Source organism: Ammodytes marinus (genome assembly GCF_949987685.1).
Source record: "Ammodytes marinus genome assembly, chromosome: 13".
NCBI classification, from domain to species: domain Eukaryota; kingdom Metazoa; phylum Chordata; class Actinopteri; order Uranoscopiformes; family Ammodytidae; genus Ammodytes; species Ammodytes marinus.
The window spans coordinates 3641236-3662699 of NC_137217.1; the positions used below are offsets into that span (position 1 = coordinate 3641236).

The 21464-nt window shown below is 42.8% G+C and overlaps 1 protein-coding gene across 1 annotated transcript in view; it reads right to left on the bottom strand.

Annotated features, from left to right (window-relative positions):
- The window catches only part of ascc3 (activating signal cointegrator 1 complex subunit 3), a 202833-nt gene that overhangs the window by 36271 nt on the left and 145098 nt on the right, over nt 1–21464 (bottom strand). Inside the window, exons 26-30 of the mRNA XM_080039406.1 lie at nt 13670–13755; nt 13387–13553; nt 11993–12138; nt 6338–6458; nt 4707–4849 (exon numbers count right to left, since the gene is read on the bottom strand). Coding sequence (XP_079895532.1) covers nt 4707–4849; nt 6338–6458; nt 11993–12138; nt 13387–13553; nt 13670–13755 — 663 coding nt within the window. The remainder of the gene's footprint in view (nt 1–4706; nt 4850–6337; nt 6459–11992; nt 12139–13386; nt 13554–13669; nt 13756–21464) is intronic.

A 21464-nucleotide genomic window follows, 5' to 3' on the forward strand; every position in this document is an offset into this window, starting at 1 on the left:
TCTCCCTCTCTACACTACCTTGGGTTCTCCATCACTACCTTGGGTTCTCCCTCTCTACCTTGGGTTCTCCATCTCTACCTTGGGTTCTCCCTCGGGTTCTCCATCTCTACCTCGGGTTCTCCATCTCTGCCTTGGGTTCTCCCTCGGATCCTCCATCTATACCTTGGGTTCTACCTCTCTACCTTGGGTTCTCCCTCTCTACACTACCTTGGGTTCTCCCTCTCTACCTTGGGTTCTCCATCACTACCTTGGGTTCTCCCTCTCTACCTTGGGTTCTCCATCTCTACCTTGGGTTCTCCCTTGGGTTCTCCATGTCTACCTTGGGTTCTCACTCGGGTTCTCCCTCTCTACACTACCTTGGGTTCTCCCTCTCTACATTGGGTTCTCCATCACTACCTTGGGTTCTCCCTCTCTACCTTGGGTTCTCCATCTCTACCTTGGGTTCTCCCTCGGGTTCTCCATCTCTACCTTGGGTTCTCCCTCGGGTTCTCCATCTCTGCCTTGGGTTCTCCATCTCTGCCTTGGGTTCTCACTCGGGTTCTCCATCTCTGCCTTGGGTTCTCCCTCGGATTCTCCATCTCTACCTTGGGTTCTCCCTCTCTACCTTGGGTTCTCCCTCACTACCTTGGGTTCTCCCTCTCTACACTACCCTGGGTTCTTCCTCTCTACTCTACCTTGGGTTCTCCCTCTCTACACTACCTTGGGTTCTTCCTCTCTACTCTACCTTGGGTTCTCCCTCTCTACACTACCCTGGGTTCTTCCTCTCTACTCTACCTTAGGTTCTCCATCTCTACACTACCCTGGGTTCTTCCTCTCTACTCTACCTTGGGTTCTCCCTCTCTACACTACCCTGGGTTCTCCCTCTCTACACTACCTTGGGTTCTCCCTCTCTACTCTACCTTGGGTTCTCCCTCTCTACTCTACCTTGGGTTCTCCCTCTCTGCCTTGGGTTCTCCCTCTCTACCTTGGGTACTCCCTCTCTACCTTGGGTTCTCCCTCTCTACACTACCCTGGGTTATTCCTCTCTACTCTACCTTGGGTTCTCCCTCTCTACACTACCTTGGGTTCTAAGCAACACACCAGTCATGTGAAGTAGATTGGATGAACAGTTGGCCAAACTCAAACAAAATATAGGACTATATTTTGAAAAATGCATGCGTAGTATCAATGAAACAAACTAAAGTGCATCTTTCAAATATTCCAACTAATCAATTCAGAAATAGGATATATGAAAGAATATAAGAGAATGGAAGGGAAGAGTGAACATGAGCCCTGAGAGACGGAGCTGCGGTTTGAGGCAGTAAAGAAAGAGCTGTCAGGTCGTAGAGAGGGGGGGGTTGGAGCAGTGTGTGTGTGTGTGTGTGTGTGTGTGTGTGTGTGTGTGTGTGTGTGTGTCCCGCTGAGAGCCTGTCAGTCAAACAGCAGGGAGCTGAGCTGCTACACGGGCCAGTGCAGAGAGGCAGACAGACCTATTAGCATTGAGACAAGGGATATGCAGGGATCAGGACTTTCTATGGCTCCATGTGTATCACTCAAATATTTATAACATATTCTAGTTGAGTTATTAAATGCTATCCATGTAAACCAGTCGTACAGTATGATTAAAAGACGAAGAAGAAAAAAAAATTCACCAATTATTTCTGCCAAATGATGACAAAGTGAAGGCAATTTCATCTGGAAGATCAGCGCTCAACCTGTACGGAGCTATACGACAGTGAGTGTTACAAAAGACCTATGGCCCAGTGGCAACCATTCACAGCTTAGAGGGTGATGGCAATTGTTTTTTTGTCAATGTAAACTACAGTACATTATTTCCATGTCTCAAAAATACTGATTATAAATTCTCAATCTCCATGTTACACATTTAAATCCTCAAGGACTTAGAGTAAATGACTAACCTACCAACCACATGGTATTTCATACATCCTGTTGAAACACCATGTGAACCCCCCCCCCCCTCCAGGAGGAGGACACAGACCTTTTTTTCCCGGCACAAATTGGCTTAAATTTCATCTGTAATTACAGTAAAACCTTCCTGAGAAAATGAAGCATCAGCACAACTCAAGCAAGACCAAGAGGGAGAGCAAAAGGCAAAGGGTTTGGAATATGTGTGCGGCCTATACAGGCTGTGGAAGAACTTGGTGTTCACTTGTGCTATAGGGTTAGGGTTAGGGGTTAGGGTTATATGTGCATACCGCATGTACCCAAAGTGTATGTTTAGCTTCAAGACTATTTCTTGGGTTTTACGCTCTTTAAACTACATGTATTGTATTGGCCTCTTGCCAAACAAACGTGGGTGAGCTCCACTCAGTGTGCAGCTCAACACAGCCTGCCCATAACAGATGTAGCACTAAAGCTGCTCTGGCCACCTTTGTAAATTAGGGCTGTGTATTGGCAAGGACAATATGATATATCACGGTACATTGCGATACGATGCGTATATTCTACATAGTTCAATGAAAAGGTAAAAAAACGGAGCTGAAATACAAGCGGCTGTCTTTAGATCTGGGTGGTGTTAATACATCACATCACATTATATTGATAATTAAGTTCAAAAACTTTAATTCAAATTCAAAATCCAGTAATCTGAGGCAACTAGCCGTACTGCGATATCTACATGAGCGGAAGGGTTGGAGTTCACAACCTGTTTAAAACCAACCTATTTTTACCCACACTAAAATATCGATACTGGAGCTGAGGAATCGATACAGATATCATAAAAATAAATATCAGGACATATTGCCGTATGGTTATATTAGCACAGCCCTAGTGTCCATGTGGTAAAATGGTAAATGGACTTGACTTACAGTATCTCACAAAAGTGAGTACACCCCTCACATTTCTTCAAATATTTCATTATATCTTTTCATGGGACAACACTGAATAAATGACACTTTGATACAATGTAAAGTAGCGTGTTTACAGCTTATATAACAGTGTAAATTTACTGTCCCCTCAAAATAACTCGACACACAGCCATTAATGTCTAAACTGCCGGTTACAAAAGTGAGTACACCCCTGAGTTAAAATGTCCAAATTGGGCCCAAAGTGTCAATATTTTGTGTGGCCACCATTATTTTCCAGCACTACCTTAACCCTCATGGGCATGGAGTTCACCAGAGCTTCACAGGTTGCCACTGGAATCCTCTTCCACTCATTCATGACAACATCATGGAGCTGGTGGATACTGGAGACCTTGCGCTCCTCCATCTCCTGTTTTAAGAAGCCCCAAAAATGCTCAATAGGGTTTAGGTCTGGGGACATGCTTGGCCAGTCCATAACCTTTACCCTCAGCTTCTTTAGCAAGCCAGTGGTCGTTCGGAGGGGTGTTTGGGGTCATTATCATGTTGCAGTACTGCCCTGCGGCTCAGTTTATGAAGGGAGGGGATCATGTTCTGCTTCAGTATGTCACAGTACATGTTAGCATTCAATGAACTGTAGTTCCCCACTGCTGGCAGCACTCATGCAGCCCCAGACCATGACACTCCAACCACCATGCTTGACTATAGGCAATACACACTTGTCTTTGTACTCCTCACCTGGTTGCCACCACACACACTTGACACCATCTGAACCAAATAAGTTTATCTTGGTCTCATCAGACCACAGGACATGGTTGCAGTGATCCATGTCCGTAGTCTGCTTGTCTTCAGCAAACTGTTTGTGGGCTTTCTTTTGCATCATCTTTAGAATAGGCTTCCTTCTGGGACGACAGCCATGCAGACCAGTATGATGCAGAGTGTGGCGTATGGTCTGAGCATTGACAGGTTGACCCCCAACCCCTTCAAGACCTGCAGCAATGCTGGCAGTATTCATACGTCTATTTTCCAAAGCCAACCTCTTGGTATGACGCTGAAAACGTGCACTCAACCTTCTTAAACTGGGCCGCAGGGCAGTATTGCAACATGATAATGACCCTAAACACACCTCCAAGACGACCAATGCCTTGCTAAAGAAGCTCAGGGTAAAGGTTATGGACTGGCCAAGCATGTCTCCAGCCATAAACCCTATTGAGCATCTTTGGGGCTTCTTAAAACGGGAGATGGAGGAGCGCAAGGTCTCTAATATCGACCAACTCTGTGATGTCGTCATGAATGGGTGGAAGAGGATTCCAGTGGGAACCTGTGAAGCTCTGGTGAACTCCATGCCCAAGAGGGTTAAGGTAGTGCTGGAAAATAATGGTGGCCACACAAAGTATTGACACTTTGGGCCCAATTTGGACATTTTTTCTTAGGGTGTACTCACTTTTGTTGCCTTCAGTTTAGACATTAATGGCTGTGTGTCGAGTTATTTTGAGGCGACAGTAAATTTACACTGTTATACAAGCTGTATACTGACTACTTTACATTATATCAAAGTGTCATTTCTTCAGTGTTGTCCCATGGAAAGATATAATGAAATATTTGAAGAAATGTGAGGGGTGTACTCACTTTTGTGAGATACTGTATATAGCGCTTTTTGGCTGATTTTCTCAGCCCCAAAGCGCTTTACATTTCTTACTACATTCACCCATTCATACACACACTCATACACCGATGGCAGTAGCTGCAATGCAAGGCGCCCTCTGAAGCAATTCAGGGTTCAGGGTCTTGCCCAGGGAAACTTCGCCATGTGGCGGGTAGGTGGGGGATCAAACCTCCGACCCTGCACTCCAGAGGCGACCTCCCTACCCACTTTGCCACTGCCGCCCTGTGGTGTTAGCATACCTCTCTCTCGTCCTGGTGCAGCCACTGTTTGGGGTTGTCCTCTGTGGCCAGGTAAGCGATGAGGTCCAGGGCCGTCAGTCGGGTCTGCCGTCGGGATGACACAAAGATCAGAACGGGCTTGGCTGGGGAGTGGCTGCGTATCGCTGTGAAGAAGGTAAGCACAAAATAATGGCCATGTTTATTATTGAATTATTTGGGAGAAGGGAGTAATTTGCTCCAGTAAACACATGGCCACGTTTAAAAGAAGAGGTTGGTGTTATTCTACATTTTGTTATTACTGTTATAATACAAAAAAGGACTCAAACAAACAAGGTGATGCCTGTCACTCATGACATTGTGACTTCCATAGCCTCCATCTGTGGCTCAGTCCCAAACCAAATGGGATCCTATTGAAGATGTTGAACTTGTAACTTTGAGGTAAACACAGATTTGAAATATCTATCTATCTATCTATCTATCTGTCTGTCTGTCTGTCTGTCTGTCTGTCTGTCTGTCTGTCTGTCTGTCTGTCTGTCTGTCTGTCTGTCTGTCTGTCTGTCTGTCTGTCTGTCTGTCTGTCTGTCTGTCTGTCTGTCTACTGCATATTCTTCCATAAAGATGCAATGCATTTTAAAATAAGCAATTCACATCCAATAATGTCTGTGTCTCTTTATTCTTTTTGGATTCTGTACAATGATGTTCATTTCTGTAGGGATGGGGCCCATCCGATACAATATCAGTATCAGGTTCAATATGGCTGCAATCTACGTACGTAAAAATCTAAATTATTTAAACTATGAATTAAATTAAAATGTTCAACCACAGCTATGTGATAAAGCACATATTGATATTAGAATTTATCAATTCAAAAGTTGAGAGTTCTGATGTGCTTCTGTATTCAAACCGTTCAAAGCAGTTCAGATAATCCTATATACACTCAACAAAAATATAAACGCTTTTGTTTTTGCTCCCATTTTTCATGAGATGGACTTAAAGATCTAAAATTCATTCCAGATACACAATTGTACCATTTCTCTCAAACACTGTTCACAAATCTGTCTAAATGTGTGATAGTGAGCACTTCTGCTTTGCTGAGATAATCCATCCCACTTCACAGGTGTGCCACATCAAGATGCTGATCTGACATCATGATTAGTGCACAGGTGTGCCTTAGACTGTCCACAATAAAAGGCCACTCTGAAATGTGCATTTTTTTGCTTTATTGGGGGTCTGGGGACTCAGAACCAGTCAGTATCTCGTGTGACCACCATTTGCCTCATGCAGTGCAACACATATGGGACAGTATCGGTATCGGACGATATCCAAAAGCCAGATATCGGAATCAGATCAGACTGAAAATAGAGGATCGGTGCATTTCTAAATGTCTGTACAGGGATGTTCATTTTACATCAATGGTACAAGGATTGTTTATTCTGTTACAGTTTCTGGGATTGTCGGTTGCAGTATTCTATTGAATAGGCGGTAGAAGTAAAGGAAACAGACGTGATCACACTCAGCTCAGAAACCTACTCATACACTTTCTGTTGATTCATTTGAATTATGTTTTGAATTTATCACCAGTCTGTACAGGCATACATGTGCATAAAGCATGTGTACAATGAGCTGTATCTGTGTGGATGTGGAGCTCTTACCTTGGAAGGTAGGCTTGTTCATGGTGGCCATGCGGGGGCAGTAGTGTTGTCCTGGGAAACCGTGGATGTGAACCTCCAGCGGCACGGGGCGAACAGATGGACGGAAGTTAAACAAACCCACCTGTTAGACACAGAGAGAGAGAGAGAGAGAAGGAGGGAGGGGAGGAAGAGAGAAAAAAGAGAGAGAGATTTAATGTGAGCAGCTGGCAACATGGAGCCCCATCTGGCTGTAATGTAATGTGTGTGTGTGTGTGCGTGTATGATGCTGTCACTGAGGCCATCGCTTGCAGTACGTCGGGCTTGTTTAACCTTTGATGTGTCTGCTGGCTTTAGTGGTGTGATACGCTGATACAGTGCAGTGTGTGTGTGTGTGTACAACCATTATATTCTAAAGTGTGTTAATAGGATGTTGAAAGAATGTGCTGCATTATTTTGTGTGGTGTGCTGCTGTGTGTTGTGTGGAGGGGGGGGGGGGGGGGGGGGGGGCGCTGCTCTGGCTGTCAACACACACACATCTTTAAAGTCAAGATAATGGATTGTGGAAAGCTCAGTCCATACAGCCGCTCAACAGATTTATGGACGGCTGACAGTCTAACGCCAGCTCTTTACAGCTCTGGCAGCGGAGCAAAAAAGTCAAGCTAGCCAATTGTGAAATGTGTTTGTAATGGTGCAAATATAGGATTAATCCCTACAGAGTAGAATTTCATGTTGTAATGACCGGTAGCATTTGCCCCAGAGAGAGAGAGAGAGAGAGAGAGAGAGAGAGAGAGAGAGAGAGAGAGAGAGAGAGAGAGAGAGAGAGAGAGAGAGAGAGAGAGAGAGAGAGAGAGAGACAGAGAGAGACAGAGAGAGACAGAGAGAGAGAGATGGCTAATGTTGGCTGTAATGTTATATGTACATACTTACATTGTTATATATACATACTGTTCTGAATGTTCTCTTTTGATATTATCTGTATTATTTGTAATATTGTAATGCTTTGGCAATACTGTTTGTATACCACAAATGTCATGCCAATAAAGCTTTTTGAATTGAATTGAATAGAGAGAGAGAGAGAGAAATGGTGGTCACTGTTGGACAGGTGAGGTTGAGACAGAGATGCACTTTCTCCTATAATGTACAAAATGAGAGAGAGAGAGAAGGATAAGGAGACCGGGCACATCTTGCTGCCCAGTATGTATTTACATGCCACAACCTGAGGGACAGTGAATGATTGAGGCGCACACGCACGCACGCACGCACGCACGCACGCACGCACGCACGCACGCACGCACGCACGCACGCACGCACGCACGCACGCACGCACGCACGCACGCACGCACGCACGCACGCACGCACGCACGCACGCACACACACACGCACACACACACACACACACACACACACACACACACACACACACACACACACACACACACACACACACACACACACACACACACTTTAATATTCATACAGATGTAAATATGGTTCATATTGTTTTATTTTGACACATATTGTGTATTGTTTGAATATTGTTTGAATGTTTGGATTTATTTGATGCTTTGGCAGTATTGCTTTAAAAAAAAATACTTTCATGCCAATAAAGCCCATTTTGAATTTGAATTTGAGAGAAAAAAAGAGAGAGAGATAAAGAAGAAACCTGCTGTAATAATAGGAGTTATTACTAATATATTGGAGTGATAGTAGCTTTTCAGGAGGATAAATAAGTGTTAAGCATTTTATATATACGTATAGATATAGATATATATATATAGATATAAACTAAACTAGTAAACCCCTCACACTGTACAAGGATTGGGAAACATTTTACAAAAAGCAGAGTGTATGTCAAACACTTTGTATGTAAACTTGCATTCTGGTATGGTAACTATGCATACTAACACAGTACTGTATGTTCTCAATTTTGGTTTGCTTAACATTTCTTCTTCAAAGGCAGATAATTGCAGTGTGTGTGTACTGCGTGAACCTAACTTAGAAAAGCCAATTGGCACGCATGTTAATTAAACACAGTCCACAGTCACAGCATGTCATCACTTTGTGTTTGTCTACAACACGATCTTTACATTGCTTCACTTCATTTAGAACAGCCCCTTCCAAGACCCTTACTAGCACAGTCTGACACCATTCCTATCCCTGTCTTATCCTAAACATGTGTGACTGTCAGGAGTATGACAAGAGAACTGAACCCACCCAACCAGGGATTAACTGTGCTCCTCACTTAACAGTAACAGTGGGTGTTCTGACCTTAGCCATCTTAACTTGCAACACACACACACACACACACCAGGGATGGAAATTAACACCCGCCACACGCCAAATGCGGGTAGATTTGCGTGCTGGCGTGTAAATTGTGTCACTTCACCCGCCACTGTGTCGGGTAATACTTTCCAGTCAGGTCCGATCTAATTTGCATATTTAATACATTCGTCATGAACATGATGACAGGGCGCTACACAGTTCAACAGTTTCTTTTTGCCTTTCTAGTCGAACTGAACTACGGCGCGATCCGCTCCGCTAGGAAATACTATCTGCGAGTTAACGTGTGGAGGCATAAGTCGACAAATCAATCGACTTACTTTGCCCCCTTTTTTTCTTCCCACAGCAGAGGTTGAGGTGCTGAAAATAAAGTGAAAACTGCGCTTTTCCTTTAAGCAGCAGAGCTGCCGCCGTTGTTACAGTATTTGCATCAAAGCCCTAATGGTAATACAAATGAGATGCTTTATTTAAACGCTGTCCGTGCTTAGAGGTGATTTTAATTGTGTCGGCTGAAACAGAAACTAACGGAGGGATTCGGCTCACATACAGTCCCTTGAGTCGCGCAGTCAGTTTGCCGACATGGCTTTGTATTTAAGGCTCGAGACATACAATCAGATCGCATACAAACAGGGAAGCCTTTCCCATCGATATCGCTAACGGGGAGAATATCCCCGGTTATTATTTGAGCCTCAAACCACAGAGTTCTTCCCCGTGCGGTGGCTCGCGCACTCACTAGTGATCTCACGGTGAAACGCTGCTTTGCTCGGACGAAGGCATCGTGTGTTTCTAGATGATTTAACGTCATAGTCTCAGACGAGCGTTTAACATTATGCTGCATCTTTTGCACTGCACTGTTTTTTATCAACAGTGAAAAAATGGTCCCACACCGGACTCTTATGTGTAGCTGATTACATCATGCACGCACCTTGCAGAAGTGACGCTCCTGCAGCGCGCTCACGACCAGACGTGACACGGTGACATCTCCCATTAATAAAACGGCATAACTCCCTGATTTTCAGATTTCTATTTTTAAATTCGACTTGAGCGCAAGTGGAAAACCGGTCAATGTGTCGACACATTCACATCCCTAATGCATATGGAGAAAGTGATAAACAATATCAACATTTCATATCATTAACTAAAAAGAAAAAAGAAATCTAAAGGTAACTTCAACACTGTATTATAATTATTGACTAAATGATGAAAAAAAGGTGTCTGCAGGGCCAGTGAAAATATACAAGGGGCCAGTAAAACTCGGATCTATTGGCCAAGCGGGCCAGTTGGGAAAAAAAGTTGCATTGAACCCAGAGTATATATGGAGTTCAATTATACAATGTTTTGAAATAAAGATGGCGTGTATTGTGTATCATATATAGTAAGAGTGTACCATTTAATTTGCAGCTCAGTTCCTTGGTAGCACCTACTTACAGTACAAATGACTTCTGATGGAAAACATTTGTATGAAAAACACTTTCATTAGCTATTCTTACTATTGTATTGTTTAACATTAACGCATATATTAAAAAAGATATTGCGTATAAAAAGTGGCTGGTAAAAAAGATGAGTGGCTGGTAGATTTTTAAATCTACCTGCCACAGTGGCTGGTAGGCAAAAAAGTTAATTTCCATCCCTGACACACACACACACACACACACACACACACACACACACACACACACACACACACACACACACACACACACACACACACACACACACACACACACACACACACACACACACACACACACACACACACACACACACACACACACACACACACACACACACACACGCACACACACACGCACACACGCACACGCACACACACAGGTGAGATGAATGATCTTTCAGAACAGATTAAGAGCAGTGATATATGAATGTGTGAATGTCGATAGTTAGCCTGCTATCGGTGTATGGATGTGTGTGTGAATGGTAACGTGGGAAAGGAAAACAGGTCTCCCTTGCAAAAGAGTCTTCGGTCTCAATGGGATATACCTGTATAAATAAAGGTTAAAAAAAAAATATATATATAGGAATATAGGAGGAATGTGTCTCAAACACAGTAGGCATTCTTTTACTTGTACATCAAGTCTTAGTGCTCAGATCTTTTTTTTTCTATTCAAATGAAAATGACACAACCCACTTGCCCACAAAGCATTTATGCTAGTGGTTGTGATTTTGTCTCTGCTTTTACATCAAATAACGTATAAAACCAAAATGATCCAATTAAAACTAAGTATGTGGCAGATGGTGAATGATGCATTACGGGGCATTTTAAATGGTCTTGTGTGAGAAACAAAATGTATGAAACATTCTACAAAACATTTCTGATGCTGCACTTTGATTTTGCGGGACACATTTTTGCTCCGTTCGATGTGACGCCACTTCCGGTTGCGCACTGGATTGTGGGTCAGAATCGCCCCAAACAACATGCTGATTTCAACACTAAAAAAATGCCTACCGGATGTAGTAGGACATCTGGGTATTTTTTTAAATATGCTAAATCTGACCACAATAATTGGGACATCCTAAATCTTTTTATTTTTTTCGATCATACTAAATAGCCGGCTATTTTAGAATGGTTAAAGTATGGGGTATTGGAACACGGGTTTTTGTTTCATTTCCCTGCTCTTCTCTGCTACATGCTGACAGGCCAGTTCATCCATCCGCATCACTGCAGACATTCCTGATGATTAGAAACTAAGCAAGTACTCAGACTGCACACAATCACAGAGATAAACTGCAGCATTGACCCCAAGGCAAGAGTATCTCTTTATCTAAATTGCTATTATTATTATTATGATTATTATTATGATATATTATATGTTGAGGAAAGCATGAAATGAAGCATAAAAACACAGAGTTTGACACAGACTGTGGTTTTTGGCTTCATTGCAGCATTGTTCTTTTTTTACACGATGACAATCTGTCTGTTCCTGAAAGAAGAAGGCTTCTGAAGATGATCCTACTACCATCAGAGCTAAGCACACATGGTCAGAAGGTAACAGGAGAACACTGAGCCAAGTCTTTTTCAAACCATCTCTGTCAGGGTTGCAAAGGGGCCAAATAAATATCCGCTACATTTCCTGAGAATTTCCATGGGAAAAAAGCTGGGGAATTATGGGAAATGTATGAAACTTACCTGGAAAATGGAGGGTCATTTAAATGAACTGTTTCATTATCCAAATAAATAATACAATTTAAAACCCCCCAAAAAGTCCCAAAATTCTAAATAAAAAGAGCCCCCTTCTCACTGAATGTCATCCACAGGCTCAAATGTGTGGCTTCAATTAGTCTTGTGCTCTGGGCTCAATAGGCCAGGGTTGTAGGACACCCTCTGTGCATGTGTGTGTGCTGCTGTGTGTGTTGATGGGCAATGGTTGACCCTCTGACCTCTTTGATGCCCAGCCAGTCAGCCAGGTCTCGAGCGTTGGCCAGGGCGGTGGAGAGACCCACCACGCGCACACTCTTACTCGTGTGAGAGGAGATGAAGTTAGTCCTGGACACTATCACCTCCAACACTGGGCCCCTGTCCTCACCTGCAAAAACAATGGCACAGTCCAATCAAAAGGGAGTATGGAACCCTTCAATTTATCTTAAAATAAAATAAAATAAACACAAAATGAACAGTCACGTGTTTCTGCCTTCACACTGGTATGAGTTTTCTGACATAGAAAAAGTGGAATCTGAATCAATTTCTTCAGGGAACAAAGTTGAAGAACATTGGTGCAATCAAGATTAACATGGAAGAAGAAGAGCTTGTAGGATGAGGGGTGTAATACACGTAGGTTGCGTTCAGAATCGCATACTCTTTCTTTTTTCTATTCTACATACTACATCCGACGATAAAAATAATCTAGTTAGGATGCAGTAGGCATACTATTGGGACATACTTTTCTCTCTTATTTCATCATAACATTGCGCCTTGATCTTGCCTCTTGCTTTTATATCCGTCGCATCCCCGTTTGTTTTCATATGGAGGCTTCGTCGATGTTACGTCACTTCACGTGCGCACTGGATTGTGGGTCAGAATCACCCAAATAGGATGCACTTTTCAACACTAACAATCTTGGCCGCATGAAGTAGGACATCCGGGTACTTCTAACCATCCTAAATCTGGCCACAAGAATCGGGACATCCTAAATCTTTTTTCTACATACTATATAGTAGAAAGTATGCGATTCGGAACGCAACCATAGTCTGGTGCAGGTTTGCTGTGTCCCCGGGATCCCACTGGCTGTGTGTGCGTTGTGTTGCAGCATGGCATCAGTTTTGCTCCGTGCGCCCACGTCTGTCAACACTCACCGGCTCTGTTATCAAAGAGGACACGGCCAGCACCACCGGACAGCTGGAGTCGCGAGACAGAGGAGTTCCCGCGGTGATTAAAAGTGACGGGCAATCGCGCTAGATAACATGATTCTGCATGTGGTATTTACACAACATCAAACGCACGGAAGGTTATTGTTCCCATCAGAACGAGTGAAAGAACAGTGGACATGCTTGTATGTGTCTCTGTTTTGAGATTGTTACCTGCAGTGAACACCGAGTGTCTTATTCTGAAACTGTACAGGATGTTTTATTGTTTTGTCGGCGTCTGTGTTCCTGTCTCTCTCTGGATGTGTTCTGTACTAAATTGATGCAGAGCATAGACAGCGATCCTGACGTCAATGTATATGAGACTGTTCCCCTCGACCCAATACGTCCATGTGGCAACGGACACTTAAAAGAAAGTGTGAGTACAGGCCACTGGCGGAGGGGGCACGGTACGGGGTAACTGGGATCCTCACCCAGCAGGTGGATCTCATCGATGATCAGAATGGCCACTTTCTGAACATAGCTGCGGTTCTGCCAACTCCTGCTCACTCCATCCCACTTCTCTGGGGTGGTGACGATCAGGTCAGCAGCAGCTATGGCTCTCATGTCTGGGGTCACATCACCTGTCAGCTCCACAACACTACAGACACACAGACACAGACAGACACACACACACACACACACACACACACACAAAAATGTAATTGTGCTTCAACATATAGCATAACATAAGTGTGTGACGTTATCTTGACTTACTTCTTGCCCAGTTTCTCCTCTATCCTGACCTTCCAATCCTCTATCCTCTCTCTGACCAGGGCTTTGAGAGGGGCGATGTACACCACCTGAACACAGCAGCATACAACAACTCTCTATTAAAGCCTGTTCCTAGGCTGGATGCACAGTTGGAACTACAGTCAAAACCGAAATTATTCATACCCCTGGCAAATTTTGACTTAAAGTTACTTTTATGAAAGCAGCAAGCTTTTTCTTGATTGGAAATGACACAGGCTTCTCCCAGAAGATAATAACACGATGAACAAGAGGCATTATTGTGCATTATTAACATTTGAACAAAAAGTGGCATGTCCAAAATGATTCAAACCCTTCTCAATAATCAATAGAAAATCCTTTATTGGCTATTACAGCAATCAAACTCTTCCTATAATTGCTGGCCAGCTTTTTGCATGTCTCCACAGGTATTTTTGCCAATTCATCTTTAGCAATGAGCTCCAACTCTTTCAGGTTGGAGGTTCTTCTTGCCATCACCCTGATCTTTAGCTCCCTCCACAGATTCATAATTGGATTCAAGTCAGGTCTCTGGCTTGGCCACTTTAGAACGTTAATGTGTTTGTCAGCTAACCATTTCTTCACCATTTTTGTGTTTTGGGTCGTTGTCCTGCTGAAATGTCCACTGGTGCCCAAGGCCAAGTTTATCTACAGACTGCCTGATGTTGTTGAGAATCTTGATGTATTGCTCTTTTTTCATGGTGCCATTTACCGTGTGTCTGTCTTCCACACGTGCGTGACTGTTTACTCGGCACACGCCCACTCCAGAGATCGCCAACACCTCTCTTCCTCTGCACTCATCTCAGGTTACCATTCGAGTCTCCAGCACCCCCTACTGTCCACCTCCGGCATCACCATGTACACTATTGGTTACTTCACCTCCCCATATTGTTGCTGTTTGTGTGACTAACCCCACAAAACGTTCAAGAAACACTTGTCACTTTAATACAGCAAATTTCTCAAACCTGGTATCCATTCCCCTTCAGCCACAGTCTGCTGTAGTATATAGGGCTGACAATGCTTCGCATTCAAACACACTAAGTTTGGCCTTGTTAAACATCAGATCTTTGTCAGGAAAATCATTTTTAATTAATGATTTTATTACCAAGCACAATCTTGATTTTATGTTTTTAACTGAAACTTGGTTGGACCAAGACAACAGCTCAGCTGTTCTTATCGAGTCAACCCCCCCAAACTTCACTTTCATGAGTGAGGCCAGAGTTCATAGGAAAGGTGGTGGAGTTGCTATTTTATTTAATGAATCTCTACAATGCAAAAAGATGTCTTATGGAAATTTTGTTTCATTTGAATATGTGGCTCTCAAGTTAAATTCAGCCTCTCGAGCCATTTTTATTAATATCTACAGGCCACCAAAATACTGTGCAAGCTTTTTTGATGACTTTGCTGAACTGCTGTCTGTAATCTGCATTGAGTTTGACTGTGTATTAATCGTTGGTGATTTTAATATACATGTTGACAAGCCTGAGGACAGAAGTACTAAAGAACTGTGCTATGTCCTGGAACACTTTGGACTTTCCCAGCATGTGAACCGGCCTACACATAACAAAGGTCACACCCTGGACTTAATCATTTCAAAAGGTTTGGACATTGCAAAGGTTTCTGTAACTGATGTGGGTCTTTCCGACCATTCATGTTTGTTTTTTGAAAGTACAGTCACTATACACAAAGGCGACCAAACAAAAGTAATCAAGAAGCGGTGTATTACTGAAAACACCAGTGAGGAATTTGTTCAAGCATTTTCTCAGACTCCACTCATCCCCTGTATCTCAGTTAATGTGTTTGTGGATAACTTCAACTCAAAAATTACAAATATTATTGATGCCATTGCACCTACTAAGGTGAAGGCCGTCTCTGGTAAAAAAAAAACCCATGGAGAAATGCCCCGCAGGTCAGACTAGAAAAAAGAGAGTGCCGTAAAGCAGAACGTAGGTGGCGAAAATCAAATCTCAATGTTCATTATGACATCTTCAAAGGAAAACTTCGCACTTTTAACTCGGAACTGAGAAATGCAAGGCAGTCTTTTTCTCTGACATCATCACCAAAAACAAGAACAATGCACGTGCCCTATTTTCTACTGTTGACAGGCTCACAAACCCTCCTGTGTCAGTAGCATCTGAACTTCTCTCCACGAGGGCCTGCAATGAATTTGCCTCCTTCTTTACTGACAAAATTCATGAAATTAGACAAGCTGTCATCACATCAATACCGGTTTCAAGATATGTTTTATCCCTGTGCCCACTTGAAATCAATCCAAATGCCATGACAGAATTTTGTCTGATTAACCAGAAAAACCTGGAGGACATTATACAACACCTGAATTCCTCCTCCTGTTGCCTTGACATTCTACCCACAGGTTTCTTTAAAACAGTTTTTAGCTGTATGGCCTCAGATGTCCAAGAAATTGTCAACATGTCCCTTCGGACAGGTGTATTCCCACAGGCCCTGAAAACAGCAGTCATCAAGCCACTCCTAAAAAAGAACAACCTAGAAACATCAGTCATGAACAATTATAGGCCCATATCTAACCTGCCATTTTTAAGCAAGATCATTGAAAAAGCTGTCTATCAGCAGCTAAATAACTACATGGCAATGAACAACTGCTTTGATGTTTTCCAGTCAGGTTTTCGTCAACACCACAGCACTGAGACCGCTCTGGTTAAGGTCCTCAATGACATCCACTTAAACACAGACAGTGGCAAAAGCTCTGTATTAGTTTTATTGGATCTCAGTGCTGCGTTCGACACAGTTGACCACAGCATATTACTAGATCGACTAGCAAACTGGGTTGGACTTTCTGGAACTGTACTAAACTGGTTTGAATCATACTTAAAGGACAGAGACTACTATGTATCAATAGGCAATTTCACATCCGAGAGAACAAATATTACATGCGGGGTCCCCCAAGGTTCCATTCTTGGGCCTCTTCTGTTCAACATCTACATGCTCCCACTAGCTCAGATTATGAACAAGAACAAATTATGTTACCATAATTATGCAGACGACACACAAATTTACATAACCATATCACCAGGAGACTACAGTCCGATACAAGCACTGAGTAAGTGCATTGAACAAATCAATAACTGGATGTGCCAAAACTTTCTTCAATTAAACAAAGACAAAACTGAAGTAATTGTCTTTGGTAACAGGGATGAACAATTAAAAGTCAGCGCACAGCTTAAATCTGTTATGTTAGAAAGCACACACCAAGCTAGAAATCTTGGAGTAGTCATAGATTCAGACTTGAATTTCAAAAAACACATTAAATCAATTACTAAGTCAGCCTACTACCACCTTAAAAATATATCAAGAATTAAAGGGCTACTGTCTCAGCAGGACTTAGAAAAACTTGTCCATGCATTTATTTTTAGTAGACTTGACTACTGTAATAGTGTCTTTGCAGGCCTTCCTAAAAAGTCAACCAGACAGCTTCAGCTAATTCAAAACGCTGCTGCTCGAGTCCTCACTAGGACCAAAAAAGTGGATCACATTACCCCAGTTCTTAGGTCTTTACACTGGCTTCCTGTCACTCTAAGAATTGATTTTAAAATATTGATGTTGGTCTATAAAGCCCTAAATGGTTTAGGCCCCAAATACATCGCTGACCTGCTGATCCCATATAAACCAGTCAGAGCTCTCAGATCGTCTGACACTGGGCTACTGACAGTCCCCAGAGTAAGGACTAGACAGGGAGAGTCAGCCCTCAGTTTTAATGCACCAAAGCTCTGGAATAAACTTCCACGGGACTTGAGGTCCGCTTCAACACTCGGCTCTGTTAAATCAGGTCTGAAGACTTTACTGTTTCCGTTTTAACCTGTAATTTTACATTTTTATTTATTTTTATTCTTTTTAAACTTTTTAATTATTTTATGTTTTATTTATATTCATGTTTCTCATTCGCTTTTTTTTTAATGTATTTTTTTAATGTGTGCTCTATTCTTGATGTGTTTTTGTTTTTGCATCTGTAAAGCACCTTGAATGGCCTTGTGTCCGAAATGTGCTTTATAAATAAACTTGCCTTGCCTTACTGTGATTAGGTTCCCTGGTCCATTGGCTGAAAAAAAACCCCAAAGCATTAGGTTCCCACTACCATGTTTGACAGTGGGATGGTGTTCTTAGGGATGAGATGACAAATGTAGTAACCATTGTGGCCAAACAATTCAATTTAGTTTCATCTGACCATAAAACAGAAGACCAGGGGCCTCGTTTATAACGGTGTGCGTAGAAACCATCCTAAAACATTGCGTCCGCACAAAGCCAAAAATGTGCTGCGCAAAAAAAAAATTCAGATTTATAAAACTGTGCGGCGCACAGTTGCACGCAATCTTCCCTTTATAAATACCCACCTGCGGTGAATTGTGCGCGGACGATCTCCACCCCGTGTCCTCCCACTTCACCTCCCAGTTTCATCCCACAATCTACCATACATGGCGAATGCTAAATAGCTCCTGAATATGGTGATGCTCTTAATAAGCACAGCATTTTGACTGACATGAGGAAAAAAGGGAGGCAACCGGCCGCAAAGAAAGCGACTGGGAAGGAAGAAAGCCTGTGACGTGCGTGTGCTGCAGTAACTGGCACACAAACACACACGCGCGCGCTTATCACATATCATGCTTGGCACAGTCGTTAGTCTTTGTTAAGCAGTTTCGCCCACCTTTGTACTGTAGGCAATATCACGTATTAGCGTACCTGTAGTATGTAGCTTATATAAAATGGTGTGACAAGTGAAATAATGCCTATATTCTATTTGAGAGAATTGTTTATCTCCCGTGAGATCCACACATTTCCAACAACGTCAGATTATAGTTTAATCTTCCAGGGTGAATTGTTATGGGAAAGAGATGCGTGTAATGATTTGCTAAATTCATAACATGATTTTATCTAAAGAAATATACAGTTTTAATTAATAACTGTTGGGCTTAACTTTGTACAAAACTACTTTTTACACACCTCTTAAAATTTGCTCTCCCGCTGGCCACTCACGGAAACACCTCCCGACGTATAGGATATTATTATAGAGTAGCGCTATAAGATTCAACTTATAAAATATAACCAAAACATGTAGACCTAGGCTACTTGATAAGTAATTCAACCTACATCACAACTGCATGCCATAGACTACAGTAGCCATACATTCGCAACTATAGGTAGCCTAAGCTTATACATTTTATTGACAAAATTTTGGGTGCCAAGCATTTCACAGTCATTTGTCTGTGTTTTTCTGATGACTGAGCTTTATTTCATGGTGTTGCCATTGACTGTCGCTGATTCCCCGAGTCAGGAAAACCTTGCGGTAGCTCTACGCATGGTCGAAAGTTGGCGTGGGAATAGGCAGACTTCTCCGCAAAGAATGTTTTTATAAAGACCAACAATTGCCATCGCACATTTTGCTGCACATTTCTGCCCGTCTACGCAAGGTTTTTGTGCTCCGCGAGCTTTATAAATGAGGCCCCAGAAGTCTTCTTCTTTGTCCAGATGAGCATTTGCAAAGTCCAAGCGCGCTTTTGTGTGTCTTATCTGGAGAAGTGGCATCCTCCTTGTTCTGCGCCCAAGGAACCCAGCAGTGTGCAGTGTCCGTTGGATTGTCTGCCATGAAACTTTGCCTCCAGCAGAGCCAACATTAACCAGGATGTCCTTGGTGGTGATCCTGGGATTATTTTCCACCTCTCTCACTATCCTCCTGGCCAGTACAGGTGTAACGTTTGGCTTCCGACCACGTCCTCATAGGTTTCCCATCATGCGGAACTTCTTGTATTTTTTTAATAATACGACAACAACCCAAAACACAAAGCAAAAGTGGTGAAGAAATGGTTAGCGGACAAACACATTAACGTTTTACAGTGGCCCAGCCAGAGACCTGACTTGAATTCAATCGAGAATCTGTGGAGGGAGCTAAAAATCAGGGTTATGGCAAGAAGACCCTCCAACCTGAAAGAGTTGGAGCTCATTGCTAAAGAAGAATGCTCAAAAATACCAGTGGAGACATACTAAAAGCTGGTCAGCAATTATAGGAAGCGTTTGATTGCTGTAATAGCAAATAAAGGCTTTTCTATTGATTATTGAGAAGGGTATGAATCATTTTGGACATGCCACTTTTTGTTCAAATGTAAATACTAAAAGCTGAAAAATATTTTTTTTTACACAATGATGCCTCTTGTTCATCGTGTTATTATCTTCTGGGAGAAGCCTGTGTCATTTCCAATCAAGAAAAAGCTTGCTGGTTTCATAAAAGTAACTTTAAGTCAAAATTTGCCAGGGGTATGAATAATTTCGGTTTTGACTATACAGGTCCTTCTCATATAATTAGCATATTGTGATAAAGTTGATTATTTTCCATAATGTAATGATAATAATTGAACTTTCATATATTTTAGATTCATTGCACACCAACTGAAATATTTCAGGTCTTTTGTTGTTTTAATACTGATGATTTTGGCATACAGCTCATGAAAACCCCAAATTCCTATCTCAAAAAATTAGCATATTTCATCCGACCAATAAAAGAAAAGTGTTTTTAATACAAAAAAGTCAACCTTCAAATAATTATGTTCAGTTATGCACTTAATACTTGGTCGGGAATCCTTTCGCAGAAATGACTGCTTCAATGCGGCGTCGCATGGAGGCAATCAGCCTGTGGCACTGCTGAGGTGTTATGGAGGCCCAGGATGCTTCGATAGCGGCCTTAAGCTCATCCACAGTGTTGGGTCTGGTGTCTCTCAACTTCCTCTTCACAATATCCCACAGATTCTCTATGGGGTTCAGGTCAGGAGAGTTGGCAGGCCAATTGAGCACAGTAATACCATGGTCCAACCATTTACCAGTGGTTTTGGCACTGTGAGCAGGTGCCAGGTCTTGTTGAACAATGAAATCTTCATCTCCATAAAGCTTTTCAGCAGATGGAAGCATGAAGTGCTCCAAAATCTCCTGATAGCTAGCTGCATTGACCCTGCCTTTGATAAAACACAGTGGACCAACACCAGCAGCTGACATGGCACCCCAGACCATCACTGACTGTGGATACTTGACACTGGACTTCAGGCATTTTGGCATTTCCTTCTCCCCAGTCTTCCTCCAGACTCTGGCACCTTGATTTCCGAATGACATGCAAAATTTGCTTTCATCCGAAAAAAGTACTTTGGACCACTGAGCAACAGTCCAGTGCTGCTTCTCTGTAGCCCAGGTCAGGCGCTTCTGCCGCTGTTTCTGGTTCAAAAGTGGCTTGACCTGGGGAATGCGGCACCTGTAGCCCATTTCCTGCACACGCCTGTGCACGGTGGCTCTGGATGTTTCTACTCCAGACTCAGTCCACTGCTTCCGCAGGTCCCCCAAGGTCTGGAATCGGCCCTTCTCCACAATCCTCCTCAGGGTCCGGTCACCTCTTCTGGTTGTGCAGCGTTTTCTGCCACACTTTTTCCTTCCCACAGACTTCCCACTGAGGTGCCTTGATACAGCACTCTGGGAACAGCCTATTCGCTCAGAAATTTCTTTCTGTGTCTTACCCTCTTGCTTGAGGGTGTCAATGATGGCCTTCTGGACAGCAGTCAGGTCGGCAGTCTTACCCATGATTGCGGTTTTGAGCAATGAACCAGGCTGGGAGTTTTTAAAAGCCTCCGGAATCTTTTGCAGGTGTTTAGAGTTAATTAGTTGATTCAGATGATTAGGTTAAGAGCTCCTTTAGAGTACCTTTTCATGATATGCTAATTTTTTGAGATAGGAACTTGGGGTTTTCATGAGCTGTATG